Source organism: Ostrinia furnacalis, unplaced genomic scaffold, assembly GCF_004193835.3.
Source record: "Ostrinia furnacalis isolate ACB-3 unplaced genomic scaffold, ASM419383v2 OfSCF7311, whole genome shotgun sequence".
Classification (NCBI taxonomy): Eukaryota; Metazoa; Arthropoda; class Insecta; order Lepidoptera; family Crambidae; genus Ostrinia; species Ostrinia furnacalis.
The window spans coordinates 620,112-643,717 of NW_021137550.1; the positions used below are offsets into that span (position 1 = coordinate 620,112).

Genomic DNA, 23,606 nt, shown 5'->3' on the forward strand with positions numbered 1-23,606 from the left:
ATTGTGTTTCCATCGAGTTACTGGAACTGAACACAAAGGTGGAAGCAGATATGTAGCAAATACAAGTGTAATTGCGTAAGTTTCTGAATAGGAAACTGGGTATCGTAAACCAAGGTACAACTAATGTAAGTTTGGATTAAGAAATGAATAAAGTTAGTGTAGACAAAGAACGGCTTAGAAATAAGGGTTACATGAATAAAATTTACTGTTTTATTACTTAAGTTTAACAAACACTAAACATGATCGAAAAACTTGATAATCCTTTTCTTTTTCTAAATACTCAACTGTTTCTTTGTATATTAGTACCTATCTAGAAATTAGAAATTTTTTCTATTCCTTGACTGCCGTAGTGACTACGATGCCAGAACTTCTAATATGATTTTCTTTAAGTATTCAACCAGTCTCAGCATCTTCGCAAAACAAAAATATTTCCCATCTTCAACAATATTGTTTCTTCGCTTTAATGCTCTACATTCGTTTCACCATAGCACAGGCTGTCAAATTCAGCAAAAAACCAGTGCACCCGGTTGTTTACGGCGGGAAGTGCTGATGTACCGGCGCGGAGGAAATGAAAGCCATAAGTCCGCCGACCGCCTCGTTCGCATCACGCGGCCGCGTTACGACCCTTCGAATTTGCCTACAGATAAAATTGGCTGCTGTTTGTCCGAACGCAAGCTCTACCCGGTTCCCAAGAGACTACGTAAGTGGGTGGATAAAATGTGAGGATTCACCCAACTCATCTCCTGCGGAAACCGACTCGATACATACAAAACGCAAATATTGGTACGTCTACATGCCTGTTCTCTGTGCGCAACATCAATCTTGTTTTATTTTTATACGAGGACAAAGAGACAGTTATTTCAGAACTTCAGTTTTACACAAATACACATAATTTGTTTGTGATAAAAAAGGGAAATAAGTATGTCTCTATATTTCAATCAAAAGAGCAGTCGCCTACGCCTACCTAGCAAAAAACGCTTTTCTTTTATGAGGTAGTCGCATCTTCCAAGTGAATCATCTTCGACACAATAACTACAGAATTAAGTATACGTGCAAAGATGTGCTCATATCAGCAAAAATAATTAAATACATGACTCATTATACCAAAGCGGCAACAAAGGGAAGCGAGTCTCGTGGGATGAAATTTCGGAGCGATTGAGATTATATCTATTCGCGGCCATGCCTACTTTTTATCCTCTGGTTCTGCGTGGTCGAGGCAGGAGATTTTATAAGGCATAAACCCGACAGATAGCGGCAGTAAAACTCGGAACTGAGGCAATATGCCAGCTCTCTATTGCCGGTCCTGCTTTGTTTTTAAACCGACTAGGAGGGTAACAATGTCTGCACAACCACAATATAAAGAGAAACGACAATTTTGTTCCGAACAAATCGTAGGACTATCAGCGAACTCGAAATGGTCGGTCCGATATTTTTCTGATGAAACTGGATTAAGTTTTTTTTTTTACATTGAAAAAAATATTGCTATTCCTATAGGCATGTAAACATTGTATTATGTATTGTAGTTTAATTAATCATATCAACTTACGTGCTTGCAATTCAATTAAGGTCAAGGTAATGTTTGTTCATTCACTTTTGTTACGTACTCGTATGACTCACATAAAATCTGTTTTGATTAGGTAAAGAAAACATTTCATTATTAGTATGCTCTACATGTTGTTTTGAAAGTATTTTTTACTTTATTTAAGGCATTTTCAAAGAATTTCTTTATCGTATGGTTCGGGTAACTTAACCCCAGTGTAAACTGTCAAGAAAATACCAATTACTTCTGATTGAAGCCTACTGGCTTCTATATAATATCATAACTTTTTATGAGAAAACCAAATAGTGTCATCAGTTTCCCGAATGGTCCTAAAGAAGTATCACTCTATTACGGAGGCATAATACCGTCCCTCCCAAATCCGTTTATCGCAACAGTGGTAAGACTCTCTGGGAGGCGTGCCGGCCTGTTTAGATACATTGCACTCGATATACTTCGCTCAAATAGGCGAATTTCGCCTCCTTTTGTACGATTTTGCTGGGACGTTCCGACAACATAAAAACAAAATAACTCTCCGCAACAAAATTCGTTGGGAACTCGTTTCTTCGTTGTTAACTCGAGAATTAAGTGTGAAGTTAAATTAAAAACCAATTGCTAGGGAGGCGACGATCCTTAAAGTTTAAAAAGAGCTTCCACATTCGAATTTTTCAATTGTTTTTTAATAGAAGCTGAAACTTTTTAGTGAATCGGTACTCGAAATCGAAACGTATATATCTCCTATATTGGCGAAAAATAAATCGAGGCTATACGAAGCGTGACGACAGCGATACTAACTCCCAACTATGGGCGGTCGTAAATAGGGGAAGCAACCGACCACCAACGTTCGAGCCGCGACCGGGCCTTCGGATTTGCGTACAAATAAAAAGACCACTTTATCAACCGGAAAATAAAATGCTAACGTAGTGGAAACAAGCCATGAAATCTACCTATAAGCAGAAACGAATGCGAAAGCACATTTACCGAACCCAAAAAAAGATGTATTAGGTAATGCGAGTATGAATTGAACTGGAAATATTTGTTTCGGGTAGACAAATTACTTTTTCTTTAATGTACTTTGCAAAATAATAACTTGGCAATGCCTACCATCAAATTTTATTACCTTCGCGACCGAATAAGGTCAATAAATAAAAGGCATTCGAGGCACCCAATCGTAAGTTATTCTACATTATTAGGCGAGTTCAATTGGCATTATTCTTATGATTTACTCGTCCATAAGTCGTTGGGCTTATCTGACTATTCGCTGGGGCCGCGGTCGGTTTAGTTCCACGTAAAACCGCCCGCGTCGCGATTAAAGATTTCATCCTGCGATATCGGACGATCGTAATATTTTAACGACGCCCGACCCTACAGCGACTCCTTTGTTTTACTGCCCTTATTTTATTATTTATCGAAACATTTGATATAAAAGTGCCATTATCTGCAATTTTATGTGATAATTTATTGCCTGCCCCAAATGTAGCAATGTAAAGCTGCAGAGATACGCCAGGTGTGCTTGCAATATTTATTTTAAATTTGTAATGAAAACTTTAAGAAGAGGTTTCCTCGAATTTTCCTAATGTCTAAACTACCTAGAACTCTTGTTTTCCAGTTAGCTCTAAATTAATTGAAACGGCTACGAAGTAATTGCCTAAATCATTGAAAATACCCATTGCTCCTTTATGAAATTCCAGAGTAATTAATTAAAATAACAACACTTCATTGATGACAGATTGATAATTCGATTCTTGTCCGTTTAGTGTTATTGCGATTTTTGAGAGAGCAAAAATAGGATTTTTTATTATCGTATCTCCATAAAACGTATTAATTAATGTAACAAACAATAGGTATACATAGATACATTACTCTATTCTATTCTATATTGTAAGTCTTTGTATGTTTATTCAGATTATTTTTCAGTTTATTATTCAGTTTTGTCTGTGTTTAAGTCAGAACTTTAACTATGAATATGTGAATGACACTCAAATAATGATCAGAATCAAGAAGCGAGTCTAAAAAGTTCTAGTTTCATTCCATTAGCTTTTATTAGGAAAACTTATTTCCACTGCCAGCGATAAAGATTTGCGAGAACGAAATACCTAACAAACTGCAAACTACTATTACATCAAACGAACGTGTTTCAAGCATTAAATTCCGCGTGAAAGAGGAAGCTACTACGTGTACATTATTTACGATTCAACAAATACAATGTTAACTTTCCTCTAATAACAGAACCGTCAAAAGTGTCCATTGTTACAAGGGGAATGTTTTTATTACCTTCGCTACAAGTGCTGACGTGACGTTATAAAACATCAACTTTGGAATTGTAGATATTTTGTAGCAATAAGTATTCTTTGGGGGTTTAATGGAAGACTTCTTTATGGTACTTATAAGCTCGTTCAGTTTGGTTTATCACGAAAATAAAATAGGACAATGTCTGCAGCATGTAAATCAATTAACTCAACCTGTCAAATAGTCTTGTTGATGAAATCATTCAGGTAATAGAAAAAGTAATAAATACCTATTTTATCTATTTAATTTAGGGCCTTTTTACTATTTTACATTGCGAATTTTTGCAGCTATATAAACGCGATTCATTCGCGATGCAGTCGCGCGACTGTAAAACGCGCAAAAAGTCGCCATGTGTACGTAGCTAAGCTCCCTTATTAGATGAATATTTAGCTGGTTGTGTATTCTATTAAAAATATTATTTATTTAATTGATAAACCCTAGGTAAAACCATTGTTAAAGCCTAAGTAATTACTACCTGCTATGTATACTTATAAAACGTGTTACTCAAGTCACACGGTGTAGTGGAAACACGCAAGGCACTCTGCTAATGCAGCGTTTACCGACGAAGGTTATAAATACTAATTAATACGACAGCCGCGATTTGCATAATTAACAGCCTATTCAGCGACTCAACAAGGGCTGGATACAAAAATGTGTGAAAATGGAAATCCGAAGATGGCATTGCTTTGTTTTTATTAACTTTGCTCTGATTTTACCATGTGAGTAATTTATTTGTTTTTTGTGTTTGTATTTTTAATTAATGATTTTTATGAGAAACTTTGTCTCGTTTTGTCTTAGCTGTTCGCTGAAGCGAATAGGTAATATTTATTTGAAATCACGTCTCAGTTATTACTTTTGCCTGTGACTTTGTTTAGTTTTGTTTATTTATTGATTTTCATTAGCTGTTAAAAATCGTTCGTAAGGAAATTTTCCGGCTTTTTCGTCGGCAAAAACACTTTAGTAGTTACCTAATAATAATAAAAAAAACCGGCCAAGTGCGTGTCGGACTCACGCACAAAGGGTTCCGTACCATTGATTTATGAAATTAAAATTATTATTTTTTTAATTTAAGTTATTTGTATGAAAGATTACGCGGTAATAAGCGGTTTACGATTTACGAGGTATTAAAAAAAACTACTTACTAGATCTCGTTCAAAACAATTTTCGTTGGTAGTTTTTATAGTAATGTAATGTACATCATATGTTTTTTTTTAGATTTTTCATTTTCTTATTTTAGAAGTTAGAGGGGGGGGACCAACTTTTTTCCACTTTGGAAGCGTCTGTCACGCAAACTATTCGGTTTAGAAAAAAAGTATTTTATTTAGAAACCTCGATATCATTTTTGAAGACCTATCCATAGATATCCCACAGGTATGACGTGTTTGACGAAAAAATATTTTTTGAGTTTCAGTTCTAAGTATGGGGAGCCCCCAATATTTTTTTTATTTTTGCATCAAAATCTTAATGCGGTTCACAGAATACATCTACTTACCAAGTTTCAACAGTATAGCTCTTATTAGTTTCGGAAAAAAATGGCTGTGACATACGGACGGACAGACGGAAGGACGGACGGACAGACAGACATGAAGAATCTATAAAGGTTCCGTTTTTTGCCATTTGGCTACGGAACCCTAAAAAGGCTTTTCATACAAATTAATTTATATACATCAACGATTACGTAACAGAGTATTATATCATCTGTGGTAACAGTATGGTATGCATGACTTGCTGATATGCTGTAATATTTTCTTCTACTTTCCGATTTCTGTACCTCTAGTACGAAAAACTTTCGAGTTCGTTTCGTTGCGTATTCAAAGTGTCATCGAAAAATTTTGTATGAAAAATTAAACAGCGCCCCCTATATTATAGCCGCCCTAGGGGGCGCTGTTTAATTTTTCATACAAAATTTTTCGATGACACTTTGAATACGCAACGAAACGAACTCGAAAGTTTTTCCTACTAGAGGTACTGGAAAAAGAATAGGTAGGTATTTCATACATATTTATATTTAGGTATTAAACTGTACGCCAAAATGCCAATATTAAATGAGAATGAGAGGCTTTTGAAAAATACTAACCTTGCGGTTACAATTTACTAAATTAAATAGCAAACAGTAGTTATGGCTATGCGTTTGTAAGTTCTAGTAAGTAGGTACTTACAGAATCGAATAAATTCTCTTTTACAGCCTTTAATCAACCGAGTAGCTACTCAAGAACTAATTCTTTGTTTTTTTTTTCGTTTCAGTTGTGGCAACTAAACCGTTTTCGATAAACGAAGCACTCGCAGCGGAATCCAAGCTCAAGAAAAGCAGAGACACACCGGCGCCTTCCCCAGTATCGGCTGGTGAGTTACCTTAATTTTACAATAATATCTTAAAAGGTATTAAAAGTCGAGTAACTTTAAAAAGCAAGTAGTTAGAAATTTTAACGTACTATAATTTCGCCAATGCGCTCACCACTCAGCTTATGTTTGGTATTCAAATCAAAAATATTAATCTTAATTTGAAGAAAAGCGTGTACCTAAATAAGTACTTATTTGTTTTTTTTTCTCTCTCCAGAAACAAACACAAGGTTCTCCCTGAATAAGGCTCTAACTTCAGATCCTACACGCAAATCAAGAAAGTATAAAAGAGGTAAGCACCGCTCACAAAATTATGAACTCAGTAAGAAAATAACTTTAAATATCTACTCTTTAATGTATTTTGTAAAAACTCAAACATTTCTTAACTTCTGAAGTCCCTCAAAATATTTGTTAATTGAATACGTAATCTAAAAAAATATTTATCATATTTTCAGGTTCACTTCTCTTGGACAAGTCGCCGTTGATAAAATCAAGGAATATATTCCAAATCGGAAGCTCGAGACTTAAGGAATTGCTCAGTTCTTTGCACAAACGCAGAACTCCGTCAAAGAAACGAGAGATATACAAAGATGATAAAATCGACGAGAAATATTTCCCACTTTTTAAAAATTTGGGTTTGCTATTCGACAATCTGCTCGAGTCTGAGTCACGGGATTCCTACGAAGTTAGCAAACACAAACACAAGCGGTACAAATTCAAAGGTGACGGGAAGCGTGGAGTCGTATGCTCGTGCGCTGTCAAATCTGATTCCGACGCAGGAGAAACAAGATCGTATAAAAAGGCAGTTATTTCTGCCGAGGCTTTCGCCACTGAGGGGCCGACTGCTGCCGCCGCGGCAGCCGCTGATACTGCCACTGCTGACATCAGCGGTCTCGGACCGGATAAGAACATACCCTTATTACTTCCAAGAGATCCCTTTGGCGGTCGGGGAGACGATCATGGACACAGTGAGAGAAGCGGCCCCACACTTCACCGAAACGCTCAAAGAAATCTCGCCGGGGATATTAGAAATCGTAAACATCCTCCCCGAAACAGAAAATACAAAGCCGATGCAGAAAATGATGAAGAAAATCCCGACAGTCATACACGAGACGATGCAAGTGGCTCTGAATCAAGAGAACGAAGTCGAGGAGCTCCCGATGTTTCGAACGTTAGAACCGCTTCAAATGAGAAAAAACCCCAAAAAAGTAAAAAAGCCCACATTTTTGGAGGAACCTTCGAACTTCCAAGAAAAGTTCAACTCAAAGATAGAAGAAACGAGACTGAAAGCGAAGAATTTCTACCAAAATATATTCGAGGAATCAGAGGATTTGTATCCGAGAATAAAATCGATGATATCACAGAGTCCATACAATCCGAAGAAGATTATAAAGAAAACTTCGACGACGTCACTATCTCTAGCGCCGATGATAAACGAATCGCTAGCGGAAGTGGCGAACCTTCCACAGAAGCTCAAGAAATTCGTCCAGGACATGAAACAATGACATTCAAAAATAATTTAGACGATATTATTGATCTTGAGACTAAAAGAAACCCGAATATTAAAATGCCGTCTGTTACCATTATTGATGGATACAGTGTTGCCAGAGATAAAAATGGTCAGAATAAATTGTCAGAGAAAAGCATCCGCATTCATGGGTGATGTGAAATTGTGTTTTACTCACATTTATGCTTAGTTCAATAATTATAAGAAATAATAAATAGCATGTAAGTTACATTAAGTTTTAATAAAACGGTAAATAATCTTTTGTACAATAAAATTAACACTTATCGGCGTCCTTTCTTTCCCTTACTTTTGTTGCTAGCTTGGTGGGTAGTTTGTGGTTGCTGGTCAGCTGGTCTGGAATTTTTAATTAAATTAATATTAACTTCACTGTAGTTCAGTACTTGCATTATTAATTGTTGAATATTCCAAATCATAGAACAGAATTTTTACTTTTTGGTAGAACATTAGCTACCTCTCATAGCAATAGTCCAGCAATTTTGGGACATCCAGGTATGCTACATTCACTTATTAATACTCAGAAGTACAATAGATTTTCATAATATTCTTACTCATAAATTAACAACCAGCTTCATCAAGTCAAAAATTATTTACTTAAAATTAAAAAGAAAAGTCAATACCTATTCTGTCGGGTCTTCAATTTAGGAATTGATTCCCCAATAAATCTCATCACAGACTCCCTTGTTGGAAACTCTGGTTTGACCAGAGTACCGTCATCATTTTTGATCTGAACTCTAATCCTTCCCCTGAATAGCATTTCCTGGAATAGAAAAAAAATGGTTTATTATAAAGAAAAAATATATTATTATCAAAATATCCTTATCTTCTGCATTTTCATGGACACAAATAATTAATTGTTCTCAACACCTATGTGCAGAACAGAAGTTATCCTAGGCAAATACCCAATAGTTTTAAGGGAAGAGATCAGATGCAGTGTTCCCGTTTTTAGAGCAACCTTATTAATATGGTTTTATTGCGTTCTGTCCAAACTCCAATGAAAGAAAAAAAGAAAGAAAGAAAAGTATTTATTCGATGCAAGTACAAAATAAAATAACAAAACTGGAACACCCTAAAATTTATAAAAAATAATTCACCTTACTGCGCTCTCTTGGATACAACTTGTTCTCAACACCGACGTGCAGACCAGAAGCGACAAGTACGTCTCGAATCTCTTGGTGAGTGGGGTTCTCGACGCAGTATGTTTTTGGCAATTTGCGTCCCTCGGCAAGCGTCTTTTTGCTGTTTAAGTACGCTGGATATATGCAAATCCATCTGGAACGCAGAGAATATTGATGATATATTATATTGATACTTATTTTCATTTAAAATGTTTCACTTGAATGAGACTATTTACAAAAATGAACATAACATACCTTTCAACTTCACTGTGTTTTTTGTCTGGACTCCAGGAATTTATCATTGCAACTAAATACTGTTTAACTTGCAGTAATTAATAATAAACCAGATGGTGTGTATAATTTTTGCAGAAAATTGCAGAAATTAATGAAAACAAGAAAGTGGATTGATTGATTTGGTTATCCAAATGTCAAAACTGTCAAATTTGACAACAACACAGCGAGCCACATCACAATTTGACAAGTGCTGCGCTCATGCAATGGGACCTTAAGGTCGACGCACACCTATCAACTCAGAGAGGGATCGTACGTAACCGAACGGATGCCTCCGGTCACTCCGGTGTGATGGGATGGGTGGGAGTGGTGGTTGACGAGCGGTTAGCCAGCGCGGCGATTGGTGAGCCGTATTACCGTAATATCCGTGGCGTCAGTAATTAATCCGTAGCCGAGGCGGCCGCGCGCGAGGCGAAGATAATGGCGATACGATACGGTTACGATCCCTATCCGAATTGATAAGTGTGCTATGATCTATAAGTGACATATCCATCACGTGTGCAGCCGGCGCTTCACTACTCTCTGTCAGCTGATTTGACATTTGATTCTAACCTAAAAACTGTAAAGACAAACAGCAAAACACACATTACCGCGGTTATTTTAGTGTTTGTTAAAACTTAAAATTTGCTAGCCAAATATGAATTGCCTAGCTGTAAGCGACAACTTTTTAGCGATATCTAAAGGTCTTCACGTTGATTGCTACAGTACACAGCATAATTTCTTCAATGTTCCCTGCAAAAGTGAATCGCAAGAAAACGACCGGATTTCGGACATAGCTATTGCACCAGATGAAAAGCATTTAGCAATAATAACGTCAGTATCTAAGCAGCTGCTAGTATGCAATTTACCAGGCATGGAGACCACGATTGCTTTTACTCTTCCAAGAAGTGCCAGTAAAATAAGATTCACTGCTAATAACTCACATGTATTAGTCGCTGATAAAAGTGGCGACGTCTTAATTTACGATATTACTGATGAGGATTCTGGCACAAAGTTATTGGGCCATTTGAGCATACTCCTGGATGTTCTACAAACTAATGACGGGAAGTACATTATCTCAAGTGACAGAGATGAAAAGATTCGAGTATCATGTTTTCCAAACACCTACAATATACAAACCTATTGTTTAGGTCATAGGGAATTTGTTAATCACATTGAGATTTTACCTCATTCTGAAAAATATTTGACTAGTGCTTCTGGTGATGGAACAGTCAAATGCTGGGATTATGTGACTGGCGCACTTTGCCACAATATTAATGCCTATCTAGATGTAGACGATGTTGGATTAAAGGAACATTTTGCGAAAATAATGGATGAAGAAGGTGTGGAAGTCACTACACTTCCTATTGTCCACTACACAGCCACAGCGCTGGATGAAGACACTAGTGTTTTAGCCATTGCCATACACGGCTACAACAAATTGCTCATTTATTCGTTGGAAACAAGGAACAAGCAATTTCTTCATAAAAAGGAAGACAGTGTTATGTTGGAAAGATTCCCTGCTGCTATAAAATTTCATAAATCTTCACTATTTGTTTATGATGACGTGGATAACACTGTTTGTATCATAAAGATTGTTTGGATAAATAGTAAATTGAATTTTGAATGTGATAAGAAATTAACAATGTTTATCAATGTGAATGTTAATGGTGAGCTCAATTCGAGCATAGATGCGATCAAAGTGTTGTATAAGAGGAAATTTGATAATGTTCAAGAATATCAAGAGAGGAAAAAACAACGATTAGAGAAGGTTTCTCAATAATAAATGTAATGAATCTATAAATGGCTTTTTTATTGTAACTTCATTACATCCATTTAAATCAAACAGGTTTCCTTCCAAATAATGTTAAGGGAAGATTCTATTCCATTAATTTTAATATGTTTAAAAGATTATAAGTACCTAAATTAGGTAACATCTAAAAACTTGGAGGCAGGTAGGTATGTAAATGAAAGAGTATTTTCAACCAGGTAATTGTTTATTTGTTTTTACAATTCAAACAAGAAATATGAAATGTGCAGGTCTTATTTAGTTGTACAAAAATAAATGAAACCTAGGGTAAATAGGTTGTAATGCATCAACATTAATAAGCTAACAAGTTTATATTCTAAGCCAAGTTTATTATTTTATGCTAACAAAACAAACTAAAATCACAAATATCACAATTTTAACTAAACACAACAAGACAAGTTACAGTAACTAATTAGATTCTGATATTATAATACTTATTGCTTTGTCGAAGAGGAGCAATTTTATTAACCTGGCGAAGGGCTCAATAGGTCGTTAAATCTTAAGATATAATTTGTAAGTCTATAGGTATTAATACATAGTCAAGTGTCTATTTTTTACAATCGCCTTTATATCTAAATGCAATAAATACATAAGGATCATTTATTTATTTACCTAGATTTAAGCACATTAGCAAAGTTTCGAAGTTGCGATCCAAGGTTGTCAATTTCATTCAAAATGCTATCCACCTCATTCTTGAGATCCGATAAATCCGGTATGTTATTGCAGTCTGGCACGTTCAAGAGGGTTGTGAACACTTTGTCCCACAAGCCCACCTTCATGTACCTGGAAATAACAAATAACAGGGTTAAAATTATGTTTTAAATTAATTCATCTTGTATGCAACAAAATGAATTAAACGTTCTAAGCTATTTTTGTAGTAGTTTTTAATTCCATTGATAAAAGTAACAAAACTTTTATAAACCTATTTTAAAATATAAAAAGTTGTGAGGCAAGCTTCCTTAAATGGGACAAAAGCTGAAAATTGTATAAAACACTTACCTAGGCAATTTCTTGTCTATATTCCATTGCCCTAAGCGATTGGCTACTTTCATGTAACTTCCCATCAATATCACATGTATAGTGCCCGCAAGACAATACAAGTCAGTTTGGTAAGTCCATGGCTTGCCTTCCCTCATCTCTGTACATGTGAATCCTTCAGTGGCGATTAACTGGAAAAAGGAAATAATTAAGAGTTATTCAGTACTTTAAAGGTTGGCAGCTATATCTACACAAATACCTCAGAAATGCATGCTAAAAGCAGTTTAGTAAGTAATCAAAACGTTTCACACGCATAACGAAACGGCTAGATAGTGGTAAGCCTCTCACCAGCCGGGCTAGAATATACTTGCGCCGTGATATACTTTATCGGCATCAAAATGTATGGGCAAAATCCATAAAATAGCGTGATAACAGCTTATCGCGGCGCACATCCTAGGCCTACACATCCTAGTCAGGACATTTTAAAAGACTGGACTAAAATATACTCACTTCTCTAAATGTTGTTCCCTCTGGGAATAGTGACATGTCTATAGCACACCCTAAATCAATTAGCTGCAATGATGGAGTTCTCCATTCTTGTGTGGGTCTGTAATATAAAATCACATAGTAATTATCTGCTTTTGACCAACTGATAAAAATATTTTAATAACTATGAAAATTAATAAGTTCTCATTTGATTTTAATAATATTCTTTTGTAAGAAATATCTGTGTCAAGTTTGTAAGGGCTATAAAATTTGGTTTAAGTAGTTCCTCTCTGAGAACTTAAAACAGAAAATCTCATAACTCAGAAAGAAATTATACTTACATTTTCATCAATAAAAAGTTGTCTGGCTTGATATCAGCATGGATAATTTGAGCTTTGTGGAGATAATGGACAATGGACAGCATCTCGGAAGTCAGTAAAATGACTATAAATTCATTTATACATTTTGAGGTAGCAATTTTAACTTTGTTTGCAACATCTAGTAAAGATCCATACTTAGAATATTCTGATACAAAAAGACTCGCATTTTCACCTAAGAAGGCAGTGGTAATGTCCATGTACCCAGGAAGCTGAAATATAAAACAAATCTAAGTTAGATGCTTATTTGTAGGTATATTAATATTATAAAGATTGTGTGAATATGAAACTTACCATAAATGGATCCTTTATTCTCGCCTTGATTTCTTGACAAATATAGAATTCCCATGGACGACTAGGTTTTTGATATTTCACAGCTACAGATTTATTACTGTGGACGTCAAGGCACAAAAATACTGCACCATAGTTTCCCTTTCCAAGTTGTTTTTCAATTGAAAACCTGTTGTTTCCAATGCTAACCATACTGGCAGGCTGCAACTTAGGACAAGATCTCACTTCTATGTACCCGTCGGCGTGTGTTTTATTGGGGAATTTGACATATTCTAACAGAGATGAGATTATTTTTTTATTAAATGGATCTATAACTGTTGGGAAATCAATATCCGCTGGTCTAGGTATGTCACTAGTTTCTACTAAAGATATAGAATGCGTAGATTTAAAAGCCGCACATTCCATAGAGTTCTCACTATCTACATCCATGCCATAGCCATCAGACTGGAAGTCTGACTGTCTGGAGTACACTGAAGAGATCCTGCTTTCTTTACTCACAGAATCTCTACTATCCTCCGACTGAAAATCGCCTCTGTGCTCAAAATCTAGTTGTCTCTTGGATATATCTTTTTGTTTCTCTGGGATGCTATAAGCAACCTTGGCAGATTGGATAGGTGTCCCAGTCTGAGCTGTCATTCCATCTTTGCTATCAGAATCTGAAAGACCTGATGAAGGTGGTATTTGAGCTTGTTCTGGACTTGACACATACAGATTTTTATGCATCTTTTGAGAAATGCTTGGACTGTTGGTGAATTTAGGAGTATTTGCATTATCCTTTGGTTCGTTTCTGTTAGAGATAAAGTTGAGGAACTGGTTCGAAAATCCAATATCAGGCGAATTTTGGCCTAACTTTACGTTAGGCTGGTCATGTCTTATGTTTCGCAAAGCTGAAGTCGGACTTTTATGCGGACCGGCATTTTTAGTCGGAGGTGTCAACTTTTGTTCAGCTTCTGGTTTGGCATGTGTTTCAGACTTATGTTGTGGTTCTGTGCCTTCGCTAGGCATACTGATATTATGAGCAGCAGCATTCTGATAGCTGTTGTGCTGAGGTTGTTGAGGACTTTGGTAAATTTGAAATGACTGGTTATTCTGCATTGCATATGCAGCTTGATTATCAGGCATTGGCTTTGGAGGTTGTCTGTATGGGCTCTGCATTGCACTATAATTTTGGTTGCTAGAGTGTGTGGGGTTTTGATACATATTGGCATTATTGTACTGATTATGCATGTTGGGATAATTTTGCTGGTTGTAACTTTGATTTTGCGCAGCAGGCGCCGGACTAGGCCTTTGGTAGTATTGATTATTTTGTTGATATTGTGCCTGATGTGGTGGGCTTTGGAAAACGGCAGGATTTTGATGCTGATTGGCATAAATATGCTGCCTATCTGGTTGATTTGGATAATGATATTCCTGTCGTCCCGCGTACGACTGTTGTGGGCTCATAACTGGGTGACCTGGACTGTGGTAACCCACTTGGTTAGAGTAAGTCGGGCTTTGGAATCCAGGCGGAACAGAAGGACTCATTGCATGAGGACTTTGCATGCCTGGGTGTTGGGGACTGTTGTAGGCATTTGGGCCGGGGCTAGCATAACCTTGCTGCTGTTGGTTCATCATCTGGTTGCTAGGGTATCCCTGCTGATAGCCTTGTTGGTAATTTTGTTGATAATGATTGGGCATCGATCTCTGTGGCGAGTATCCATTGTATCCCGAGGGCATAGGCTTTTGGTATTGGTGGTCGTGGGAGAGATAAGGCACGGCTGTAGGCGCGGCGGGAGTTTTATTTTCCGGTTGCTCGCGTTTTTGGGGATAGACTCTAGCAAATTGACCACTAGGCAATCGCGGTTGAGTAGAAAACGAGCTTCTCTTAGAAGTCGTGGGTTGCTGTGACGGATCATTGTGATTATTATACATTGAATCGTAGTTTGTCGTGTACCCAGTGAAGTTAGTTCTTGTTGATTGTCCAGAGGAACTTGATCCCGATTTACTGAAATAGAATATTTAAGTTGCATGTAACATAATGAAATACATCACTTTAACTAACTAACAGTATACAAAATAATGCAAGAACTCATTTACTAACATTATTTGACACCAGACTGAGAATTCATGAGTAATATAGGGATAAATAAAAATTATAATAAAAATAAACTTTTTTAAAAACAAGCTTTTATTCTGAATTTCGAAAGTTTGTATCGCGCATGGAATTTATTCCTCTTTTTCTCTGTTTGCGCTACAAGCTTTCGAAATTCAGAATAAAAGCTTGTTTTTAAAAAAGTTTATTTTTATTATAATTTTATTTTACACTTTTTAGTTATATCTTAATCTCAGGACCCTGGACGTTATCTAACACTAAAGTGCTCGAAAAGACAAATCCAACGAACCCAAACTCGATGAGTTTCCGCCGTTTTGTTTAGGAGTTCCTATGGCCACCTCCCGACTCCATCATCAGACCAGCTCAATGGTACCATAATATTGCATTGTCATTGGACTTACATATGTATGCAAAATTTTAGCTCAATAGGAAACCGGGAAGTGGGTCAATTTTAAGTTGCAAGATTTGACGACAGACACCAGACATGTGAAAGTAATAAAAAGCTTGTAAAAAGTACCAACCTATTAAATTCTCTAGTAGCTTCCATGATCACCGACAGACCACCACCTTGGTTGTCAACTGTGGCATGCTGATCAGGCCCAAGCTGTCTCGAATTGTCATCCTTCTTCATAGCACTGGCATCTACATGTTCAATCACACTCTCATCTATGCTAAATTTGGGCACAGAAGGATATTTTGACTGATCAATGTGGCTGGCTGGCTTCTTAAACTGGGACATGTTTGGAGTGCTTGCATCCTTTATGTTGAAATTAAACACTTGGGTGCAAGATGGCTCTTCATAGTATGCTGTCCTATTAACCTAGCAACAAAAATAAATAATTTAGAAAAAAATATACTGATAATATCCATTTCAAAAAATCTAAAGAATTTAAATGTTCGTCATAAAAATTGGGTAATATCAAGATTGTTAGTGAAAGTAACAAACATTAACCAGTGAAAACATTGGCTTTAAGATTTACATAAAAATACTTAAATAATATGATATGGTACGATTATCATGTCTGAAACAAACAGAGATAACAGATAAAAGAAATTGTTTATTACATTTTGTTGAGGTGCTGCCACTGGAACAGTGAACTTGTTGGCGTTTTCCTTGTCCTCAGGCAGAGTTCTCACATCTGGTATTTCTGGTTTCTTCTTGGTGTGCATGGCCATAGTGATAGAGCGATCCTCATGAATGTCAAAGTTTGGAACTTCAAACTGTTGTACAACTGGCTGAACCATTGATGGCTCTGTGAAATATTAAAAAGTAGTAATTAGGCTCTGTTAAAAATGGTCTAATTCTTGGCTGAAATAGATACTCTATACAACACAGCAGAGGAAATATTTGACATAATTGAAAAGTGAAATGCTTACCATTATCATTGAATAAGTTTCTAAGCTCCCATCTCGCTTCCTTAGTGTTAACAGTTACAGAGTCACCAAGGAGGTTGCCCATCAGACTCCTGTTAAATTCCTCCATCAAATTATTTTTGCCATAGTTACCAGCAGCATTCTCGTTACCATAATGGTCAAGTCTGCCTGCTTGGTTTTCTTTGTCAGAACTGTGTTGCTTCTGACTGTCATCATGTTTTTTGACACTGAGTTCACTGAATTCTTTTGAATCCAAATTGACCAGAACCTTTGGCTCACCAGGAGAATGCATATTTGTAACTTTCGTAATATTTTGCAAGGTTGGCATAGTCAAAGGCATCAATTGTCCTAAATGATCCTGCTCAGTGTCTAAAGCACAATTGGCCAAGGTTTCCAGAGCACTACACTGGGCCAGTGTTTCGTTTATGTTATTATAATTTTGCTCAACTTTCACTTGAGGAGACATTTCAGTCTTTACTGTTCTAACAAGGTTGTATTTTCTAGAACGAATTTCTTCTAAACTATATTCTTGATCATCAACATAAACCTGCAAAGAATTAAAGTAGAATAATCTTTTGCTCCAACAAACATTGAAAAAGTAAGAAAATATTAATTTTGTAAATAATTACCTGGGATTTATTGTAACAGGGTATTTTGGTCGAGTCTGGGGGATCAGGTACACATAGAGGCACATTAAATGACAAATCTTCAGCACAGTATGCCATATGATTCGCTGGAAGCCGCAGGACATCATCTTCATCTTCATATGCTGTTTTGTATAAAAAGAATTCACATTAGGAGTATAAAGACTTAATTTTTTTCCTGAAGACATGAAATAAATTGTACTGCTAATACTCAAAGTAGTATGCAAGATTGTTGAATAAATGTTGCTACTTACGAGTGAATGGCAGTGGTTGATGAGGTACTAGATTTGTATGCACCATTTTAGTCTTAGGATTAGTCCATATTCCAACTTCCTTTTCATTCTCAACATTACAGGCTTGCACCAGTGAAGCAGGCCCAGCATTTTCAGCAACAGGTATTCCTGAATGTGAGGTTGATGGAGCATCCTAAAATAATGATAAATATGGAATTGAACATTTTACCAGCCCATTAATAAGTTATTTACAAAAATAGGTTTCATAAAAAAGATGCTCATATTTTATTTAATTGAATAACAAACTAATACATAGGGCTATCGTAGATTTCGTACCTAAGCAACTAAAATTATTTTCTATGGTGTTATGTAATGTTTTTCAAGTATATTTAAAAGATAAAAGTAGCTAATTATTTATTGGATACCTACCTCAAAAACATTGACCATAACATTTGATTGTGGCATTCTATTGTCGAAATGATTAGGCTGTTGTCTCACAACACCGGGCATATTACTCCGGACGCTTTCACCGACCCTTTGGACGGGCACATTGGCAATATTGCGCCTTTTGAATGACTTAAGTGAAGTCAACGCCATTCTGGTCTCAGCCAAAGCTGAAGCTGCCTTCCTTTTAGTTGGAGAATCATCATGAAGCATTCTTTGGGCAAAAAATAATTGGAAGTTCCTGAAAGTAAAGTGTAATTAGAGAAAATTCAATCCGATTTATGATATGTAACAACCCCGACAGGCTACATGTACTAAAATAGCAGACTTGATGAAAAAGATTAATTATTTTTAAATATACCTTGGCATTAAACCAAATTAATGAAACAAGAAACACTAATAAAATATACTAGTTCATAAATTAGTCTATGAGATTATTAGCTAATGATACAATTAACTAAGCATAATTCACTAAGTAGATGATGAAACTTGTTAATTATGAATGATGCGTACCTCATTGAGACATTTACAGCAATGGTACAAAAATTATCATATTTTTCATATTGAAATTGAATGAGGATCAGTACTGTTGTAGAAAATTCAATAAAACTAGTATCTACGTTAATCTTTAACCTCGTAAGACCGAAGAGTAAATTTTGTCAACTTCTAAGTATCGCCGAATGTGCTTTCAGAAGAACGAATAATTTGAAGTCGTAAACGCCGAGCACTTCNTCATTGATGATAAATTAACACAAACCCATTTTATGAAGCTCATTATTGTTTTATAAAAACCAAAACACACTATTTATTATTTATTACCAATTTATTTTCATTATTCTTTATTTTAGTTTGCTTTGAACTTGAAGGTGTATTATAACAAGGTTTGACAATCATATTATTTTTGATTTGGGAAAATGGGAAATAATATTTGTTATATTTATCACTATCTATCAATTTAAATGGCAAAAATAAATAAAGAAATCTTATTAAATGAGAATATATCAAAAATAGGGCACAAATCAATTGTAATAAAATCCATGACAACTAGTATGTGGATATTGATATTAGAGAACTGTTTCTGAAAACCAACACAATTATGATGAAGAAGTAAAAGCAAAACACCCCACTCACATATGAGCCTGTTCCAATTCATCCAAAGGCTGGGCCTTGGCTTGCAGCCCCAGCATGTACACCTGGTTAGCCTTCTTGTAATCACCAGATTCCTCACAATAGCAAGCCCAAGCTCTATAGAACTCGGAGCATTCCACACCAATCCCAGTATTATACAACCTCTGGTATATCTCCAGAGGATTCGAAAGGCAATCAACCTAAAATAACAATTTGATTTTATGAATCAACATCAAAATTGATGATTGAAATGAGTAAATTCATTTTCTGGTAGAAAAACAGTGTAATCTCAACTTACATATTTAATCCATAGTTTTACAAGCCTTCTGTCTTGAAAATATCTTTCATCCTTCTCAAATAATTGCAAGCAGTCTTTGATAAGTTTATCTATATTACCCTCATGCCCATGTTTAGGAAAAGACTGCTCAACCCATTGGATATAGTTGAACCATGGGTCTAGAGGGTCAGGGCCCTGATAGTGCCTTATTGCCGCTTCGTGCTCCCTGCAAAAGAGGTCGTAGTGTCACTCACTGTAATACGTGACTGATTTCATAATTTGGATGCCTGTTTCGAAAGGACCATTTGAAATGTCTCGACTTAAATAAACAAGGAGGAATAAGAGTAAAATACGCCTTTTTCGACGCTTTATATTACAAAGAACGTAACCACCCGCATAATAAACATCTGAGAACATTAAAAAACTTACTCTTTTTGCTGCTGCAGCTGTTTTTGGGCATCAACATCCGACTGAGCTTGTAGAGCAGTACCCAACTGCATGAGGTTTCTGCCACCTCTAAGGGGCTGGATATTTTCTTTACTAACGTCGATGTCCATCGTCGAATTAAAATAATGCCGATTTATCACAGCATGAGGAATAAACACGAGTCACTTGGTCACAAAATAAGCACTCTCTGAAAGCTGGTTATCCGGCTCCAAATAAGAACTTGAATGTCCTTTTCCATGAAAACGAATACACTAAGCAGTAAGAAATAATTTACCGTCGTGTAATTACAAAAAAATAATGTTTTACAGGTTTCAAAATCTAAAAAATTGGTGTCTTCCAACTGAAGCACCAAAGACTAACCTGAAACTGACAAAAGCTATAGATTTCCTTGTCTATGATAAAATTCAAAATTTTCAAACGGTCGTTGGTAAACTTGGCGCTTGGTAAAAAAAATACTGCAGTAGATTCAATTTAGATTCTACTTTATTTTGATTTGATTTTATTTGGTATGTGATTGTAGAAAACTCAAGCAAAGTCCCAAGCAGAAAAAACCACGAAAGGTCACGAAAAAAGAAAAAAAAAATCCCGTTTTTGTCACTCCAAAATTCCAAATGACTAAAAAAATATTGTAAAACCAGAAGAAAAATGCTTTGATAAATACTGAAGCGTAAGCGGTTGTTTCTACTATTCAATTACATTGCCACAAATCTTGGCAATCTTCCAAAAGTGTTATAAATTGGGTATCAATTGAATATTGATTACAACACTACATAATGTACACAACACTATCTCGGTATCTTGGCTATAACTTGGCCAATGATATCAATGTTGTCTATGCCTTTTAATATTTATTTGCCCGTTTATTGCACTGGCACTGACAGTCGTTCAAATAAACTGACATTCAACTTGTCACATTTTGTCAATCAATCTGTCACTTTTCATGTTTGATCACAATTTTGTGAAAATAATTTTAATTTTTATATCAATAAAAACTATTCGAATTGAAATAGAAGTGAGTGTTTAATAAAATTAATCATGTCTAGTTTACGCATGCAAATCGATAAGAAGAAAGCTCAGGAAGAAATGCGTAAATTAATGGCTGAACGCCGTAAAAAGGATCAGAAACCTGTTAAAATTGACAACCCACTTGCAAAGTACAATAATGCAGGGCAACTCATGTGCGTGCTTTGCTCATCAGTAGTCAGATCAGAACAAGTGTGGCCAGTTCATATAAACAGTAAACAACACCGTGAAAATGTGAATAAAGCAAAACAACTCAAAGAGTTAACCAACAACTTTACTGTTGGAAAACTAAAACATAAGAGTTCCAGCCCACCAAAAGATGCTCCAGAAGAGAAAAAGATAAAGGGTATATTAAAAAATGCACCTCCACCGAAGCCAGTGGTTGTAGAAAAGCCTAAAAACAATGTCCCTCAAATTGTCACATTTCACAATGAAGAAATTAAAAGGAAACCATTAAATCCTGCTATTCTAGCAGCTATTGCTAAAGGTATACACCACAATGCATTAATTTGAGTTAAAACTTTGAAACATTGTTTAATAAATTCATTTATTTCTTTTTAGATGAGCAGTCTTCATCTAGTAAACAAGAACAAGACTCAAAAACACAACCAATTGTTGAACAGCCTATTCCTGAAGGATTTTTTGATGATCCAATACAAGATGCTAAAGTAAGTTGTTAATTTTTTCGGTTGTTATAATGGTTATAAAAGACAGATTTCAGTATCACAAACTTGAATATATTTTGATTTGATAACATAATAAATTTACTTAAACTTAACAATAATTAAATGCACCAAAAACATTCCCAAGTATTATTCTCAATCTTTTACTCTTTTGTTTTGTTCCTTAGCCCAAGTTTTTACTTATTTTCATAGAGTTCTTCAAAGGCTTCATGAATATATTCAATCATATTAGATGCTAGCATGCTCCGGCCCTTCACTTTGAATGCCTTTTCATTGCACATTCTAACCATACGTGATGCTGCATAGCAAGACAGTGACGCTGCAGCCAGATCTTTATTCTCTGTTTTAATGTTGATATTATCAATGTTATCTAACATCCAATGTAAAAAAGTAGCAATAGATCCCGATAGTAAGTCACCCTGCCCACCACATCGTCGACCAGACCCTCCCAAGTTCGATTTCCATTGAACTTCAGGATAAACACTAAAAACTTCATCTATAGCACCCTTCTTCATAACCACTACATTTCTTCCTAACTGGGTCAAACCAGTTTGCCCATTCACTTTATTGCACAGTCTTTCAAACTCAATTTTATTTGGAGTCAGTATCACAGGGGATGAGAACCCCTTTATCAAGTCAGGCTTTTCTGTTATTAGAAATAGACCATCAGCATCTATTACTAAAGGTATTTTCTTTTCTTTGATTGTGTTTATCATTTCTGTTACTACTTGAAATGTAGTTGACTCTCTTCCTAACCCTGGTCCTATTACTATAGCATGTAACCTATCAAGCCATGGTGATATTTTCTGTACAGCATCTGTTTCATCCAGTAAAGGGTGAACTATCAACTCAGGACTGTAGGATTTTATGACAGTAGCAGCTGATTTAGTGCAAAATATGTGCGCTAGGTCTGCTCCGACCTGTAAATAACAAGTTTAAAGTTTACTGCAATGTACCTAAGCTTAAACTATTTTTTACTTTTGCCACAAAATCGGACTGTATGAAACAGGCTAACAAACTTTGAGGGCGCTGATTCCCGCAAAGTAAGGAGCTCCTGTATATTCTAGAGAGCCCCCAACTATTCCAATCCGACCTGCTTGACCTTTGTGTTTCGAATCGTCTAAAGGCGGTATGCACGCCTTTATTGACTGTATCGCACAAGTTTGATCCATCTTAGTCCGCTGTATTATTTGTAATGCCTTATTCTTTCCCGGGATCCTAGCTATATTTCTTGTTAATCCAAGAAACATTTGGTTTACGCCTAACAACAAAAAATCCTTATCAACAACCTGCAACAACTATCACTTCATTACTTGCTCAGTGTATCACTTGGCCACCCAGAGCCATAGACAAGCTTATTTTGACATTTTGTTTTCGTCTGTAGATTTTTAGATATAGCAAAGGAAAAAAACTATACAGATAAAAGTAGTCACACACTAGACATAGTGTGCGACTACTATAGAGTTCCACACCTCTTGACAACATTTTCGTCTTTTTACAGGTCAGAAATATTGAATACAAAGATCCTGTCGAAGAGGAATGGGAAAAGTTTCGTAAAGAGATAAAAGAAGAAGCAACTGCTTCTGCTGAAATCATAGCAGGTGAACAAGAAGAAGCTACAACTGAGCGACAGATTGATGAAATTGATGAACAGATCAGGAACTGGTCAAGGTATTATAAACTATTAATTACTTACATTTACTAAATAGGAATTCATGAAACATTGAAAACGTTAAACTACTCTATTAAGATGGTTTACATTCCGTTGTATTGTGTGTTATTTCAGGGTTTTGGACTTGGAATTAAAAAAAGAAGAAACAAAGAAAAATACTCAAGACATAGAACAAATGGATGAAGATGAACACAATGACTCAGAAAATGAAGAAGATATTGATGAATTTCTGGACTGGCGGGCAAAAAAGTCATATTCATAATCAATATGAACTTCTATGAATTATATCATTTTAATAGTTTGTTAATCTTGTCTTTTTTTTTTTAATTTTTAGACGGTAACATAACTAAGCTGGGTTAAAATTTTTTAAATTTTTGAGCTTTGAGCTTCGCTGATGTCATCGTGATATTGGCATTTTAATTAAGACCACAATAAGATTACGAATTCGCCACCCGCCACGGCATAGTACAAATACTCGAGTATTCTCTGTCTACGGAACACACGCACTGTGTGTGGCGTACTCACCACTTTTTCCAAAAATCATCACATGTATACAAGATGGAAAGAA

General features: G+C 35.8%; 6 protein-coding genes across 6 annotated transcripts; 3 read left to right on the plus strand and 3 right to left on the minus strand.

Moving 5' to 3' along the window:
- Window positions 1–549: 549 nt before the first annotated feature.
- LOC114363837 (uncharacterized) lies at window positions 550–7,879 on the plus strand. Its single transcript, XM_028319680.1, has 4 exons — window positions 550–700; window positions 6,071–6,169; window positions 6,384–6,458; window positions 6,622–7,879. Exons 1-4 carry the CDS (start codon window positions 550–552, stop codon window positions 7,827–7,829), a joined length of 1,533 nt encoding a protein of 510 aa, XP_028175481.1. The 3' UTR covers window positions 7,830–7,879.
- Window positions 7,880–7,895: 16 nt separating this feature from the next.
- Srp19 (signal recognition particle 19) lies at window positions 7,896–9,253 on the minus strand. Its single transcript, XM_028319659.1, has 4 exons — window positions 9,065–9,253; window positions 8,786–8,963; window positions 8,312–8,451; window positions 7,896–8,027 (listed from the first exon to the last, which is right to left on the minus strand). Exons 1-4 carry the CDS (start codon window positions 9,109–9,111, stop codon window positions 7,955–7,957), a joined length of 438 nt encoding a protein of 145 aa, XP_028175460.1. The 5' UTR covers window positions 9,112–9,253; the 3' UTR covers window positions 7,896–7,954.
- Window positions 9,254–9,616: 363 nt separating this feature from the next.
- wuho (tRNA (guanine-N(7)-)-methyltransferase non-catalytic subunit wuho) lies at window positions 9,617–10,874 on the plus strand. The gene has a single exon (XM_028319657.1). The coding sequence runs from the start codon at window positions 9,738–9,740 to the stop codon at window positions 10,860–10,862; it is 1,125 nt and encodes a 374-aa protein (XP_028175458.1). The 5' UTR covers window positions 9,617–9,737; the 3' UTR covers window positions 10,863–10,874.
- Window positions 10,875–11,068: 194 nt separating this feature from the next.
- On the minus strand, window positions 11,069–20,041 carry Bub1 (Bub1 kinase). Its single transcript, XM_028319631.1, has 14 exons — window positions 19,643–20,041; window positions 19,235–19,439; window positions 18,940–19,136; window positions 17,794–18,049; window positions 17,386–17,557; window positions 17,117–17,256; window positions 16,491–17,034; window positions 16,179–16,366; window positions 15,635–15,933; window positions 13,025–15,005; window positions 12,695–12,942; window positions 12,378–12,474; window positions 11,889–12,058; window positions 11,069–11,672 (listed from the first exon to the last, which is right to left on the minus strand). The coding sequence occupies exons 1-14, from the start codon at window positions 19,768–19,770 to the stop codon at window positions 11,498–11,500; spliced, it is 4,800 nt and encodes a 1,599-aa protein (XP_028175432.1). The 5' UTR covers window positions 19,771–20,041; the 3' UTR covers window positions 11,069–11,497.
- Window positions 20,042–20,577: 536 nt separating this feature from the next.
- LOC114363825 (zinc finger protein 830) lies at window positions 20,578–23,346 on the plus strand. The gene is made up of 4 exons (XM_028319655.1): window positions 20,578–21,170; window positions 21,245–21,351; window positions 22,868–23,037; window positions 23,153–23,346. Exons 1-4 carry the CDS (start codon window positions 20,696–20,698, stop codon window positions 23,298–23,300), a joined length of 900 nt encoding a protein of 299 aa, XP_028175456.1. The 5' UTR covers window positions 20,578–20,695; the 3' UTR covers window positions 23,301–23,346.
- Naxd (NAD(P)HX dehydratase) lies at window positions 21,399–22,692 on the minus strand. Its single transcript, XM_028319654.1, has 2 exons — window positions 22,386–22,692; window positions 21,399–22,286 (listed from the first exon to the last, which is right to left on the minus strand). The coding sequence occupies exons 1-2, from the start codon at window positions 22,614–22,616 to the stop codon at window positions 21,543–21,545; spliced, it is 975 nt and encodes a 324-aa protein (XP_028175455.1). The 5' UTR covers window positions 22,617–22,692; the 3' UTR covers window positions 21,399–21,542.
- Window positions 23,347–23,606: the final 260 nt, after the last annotated feature.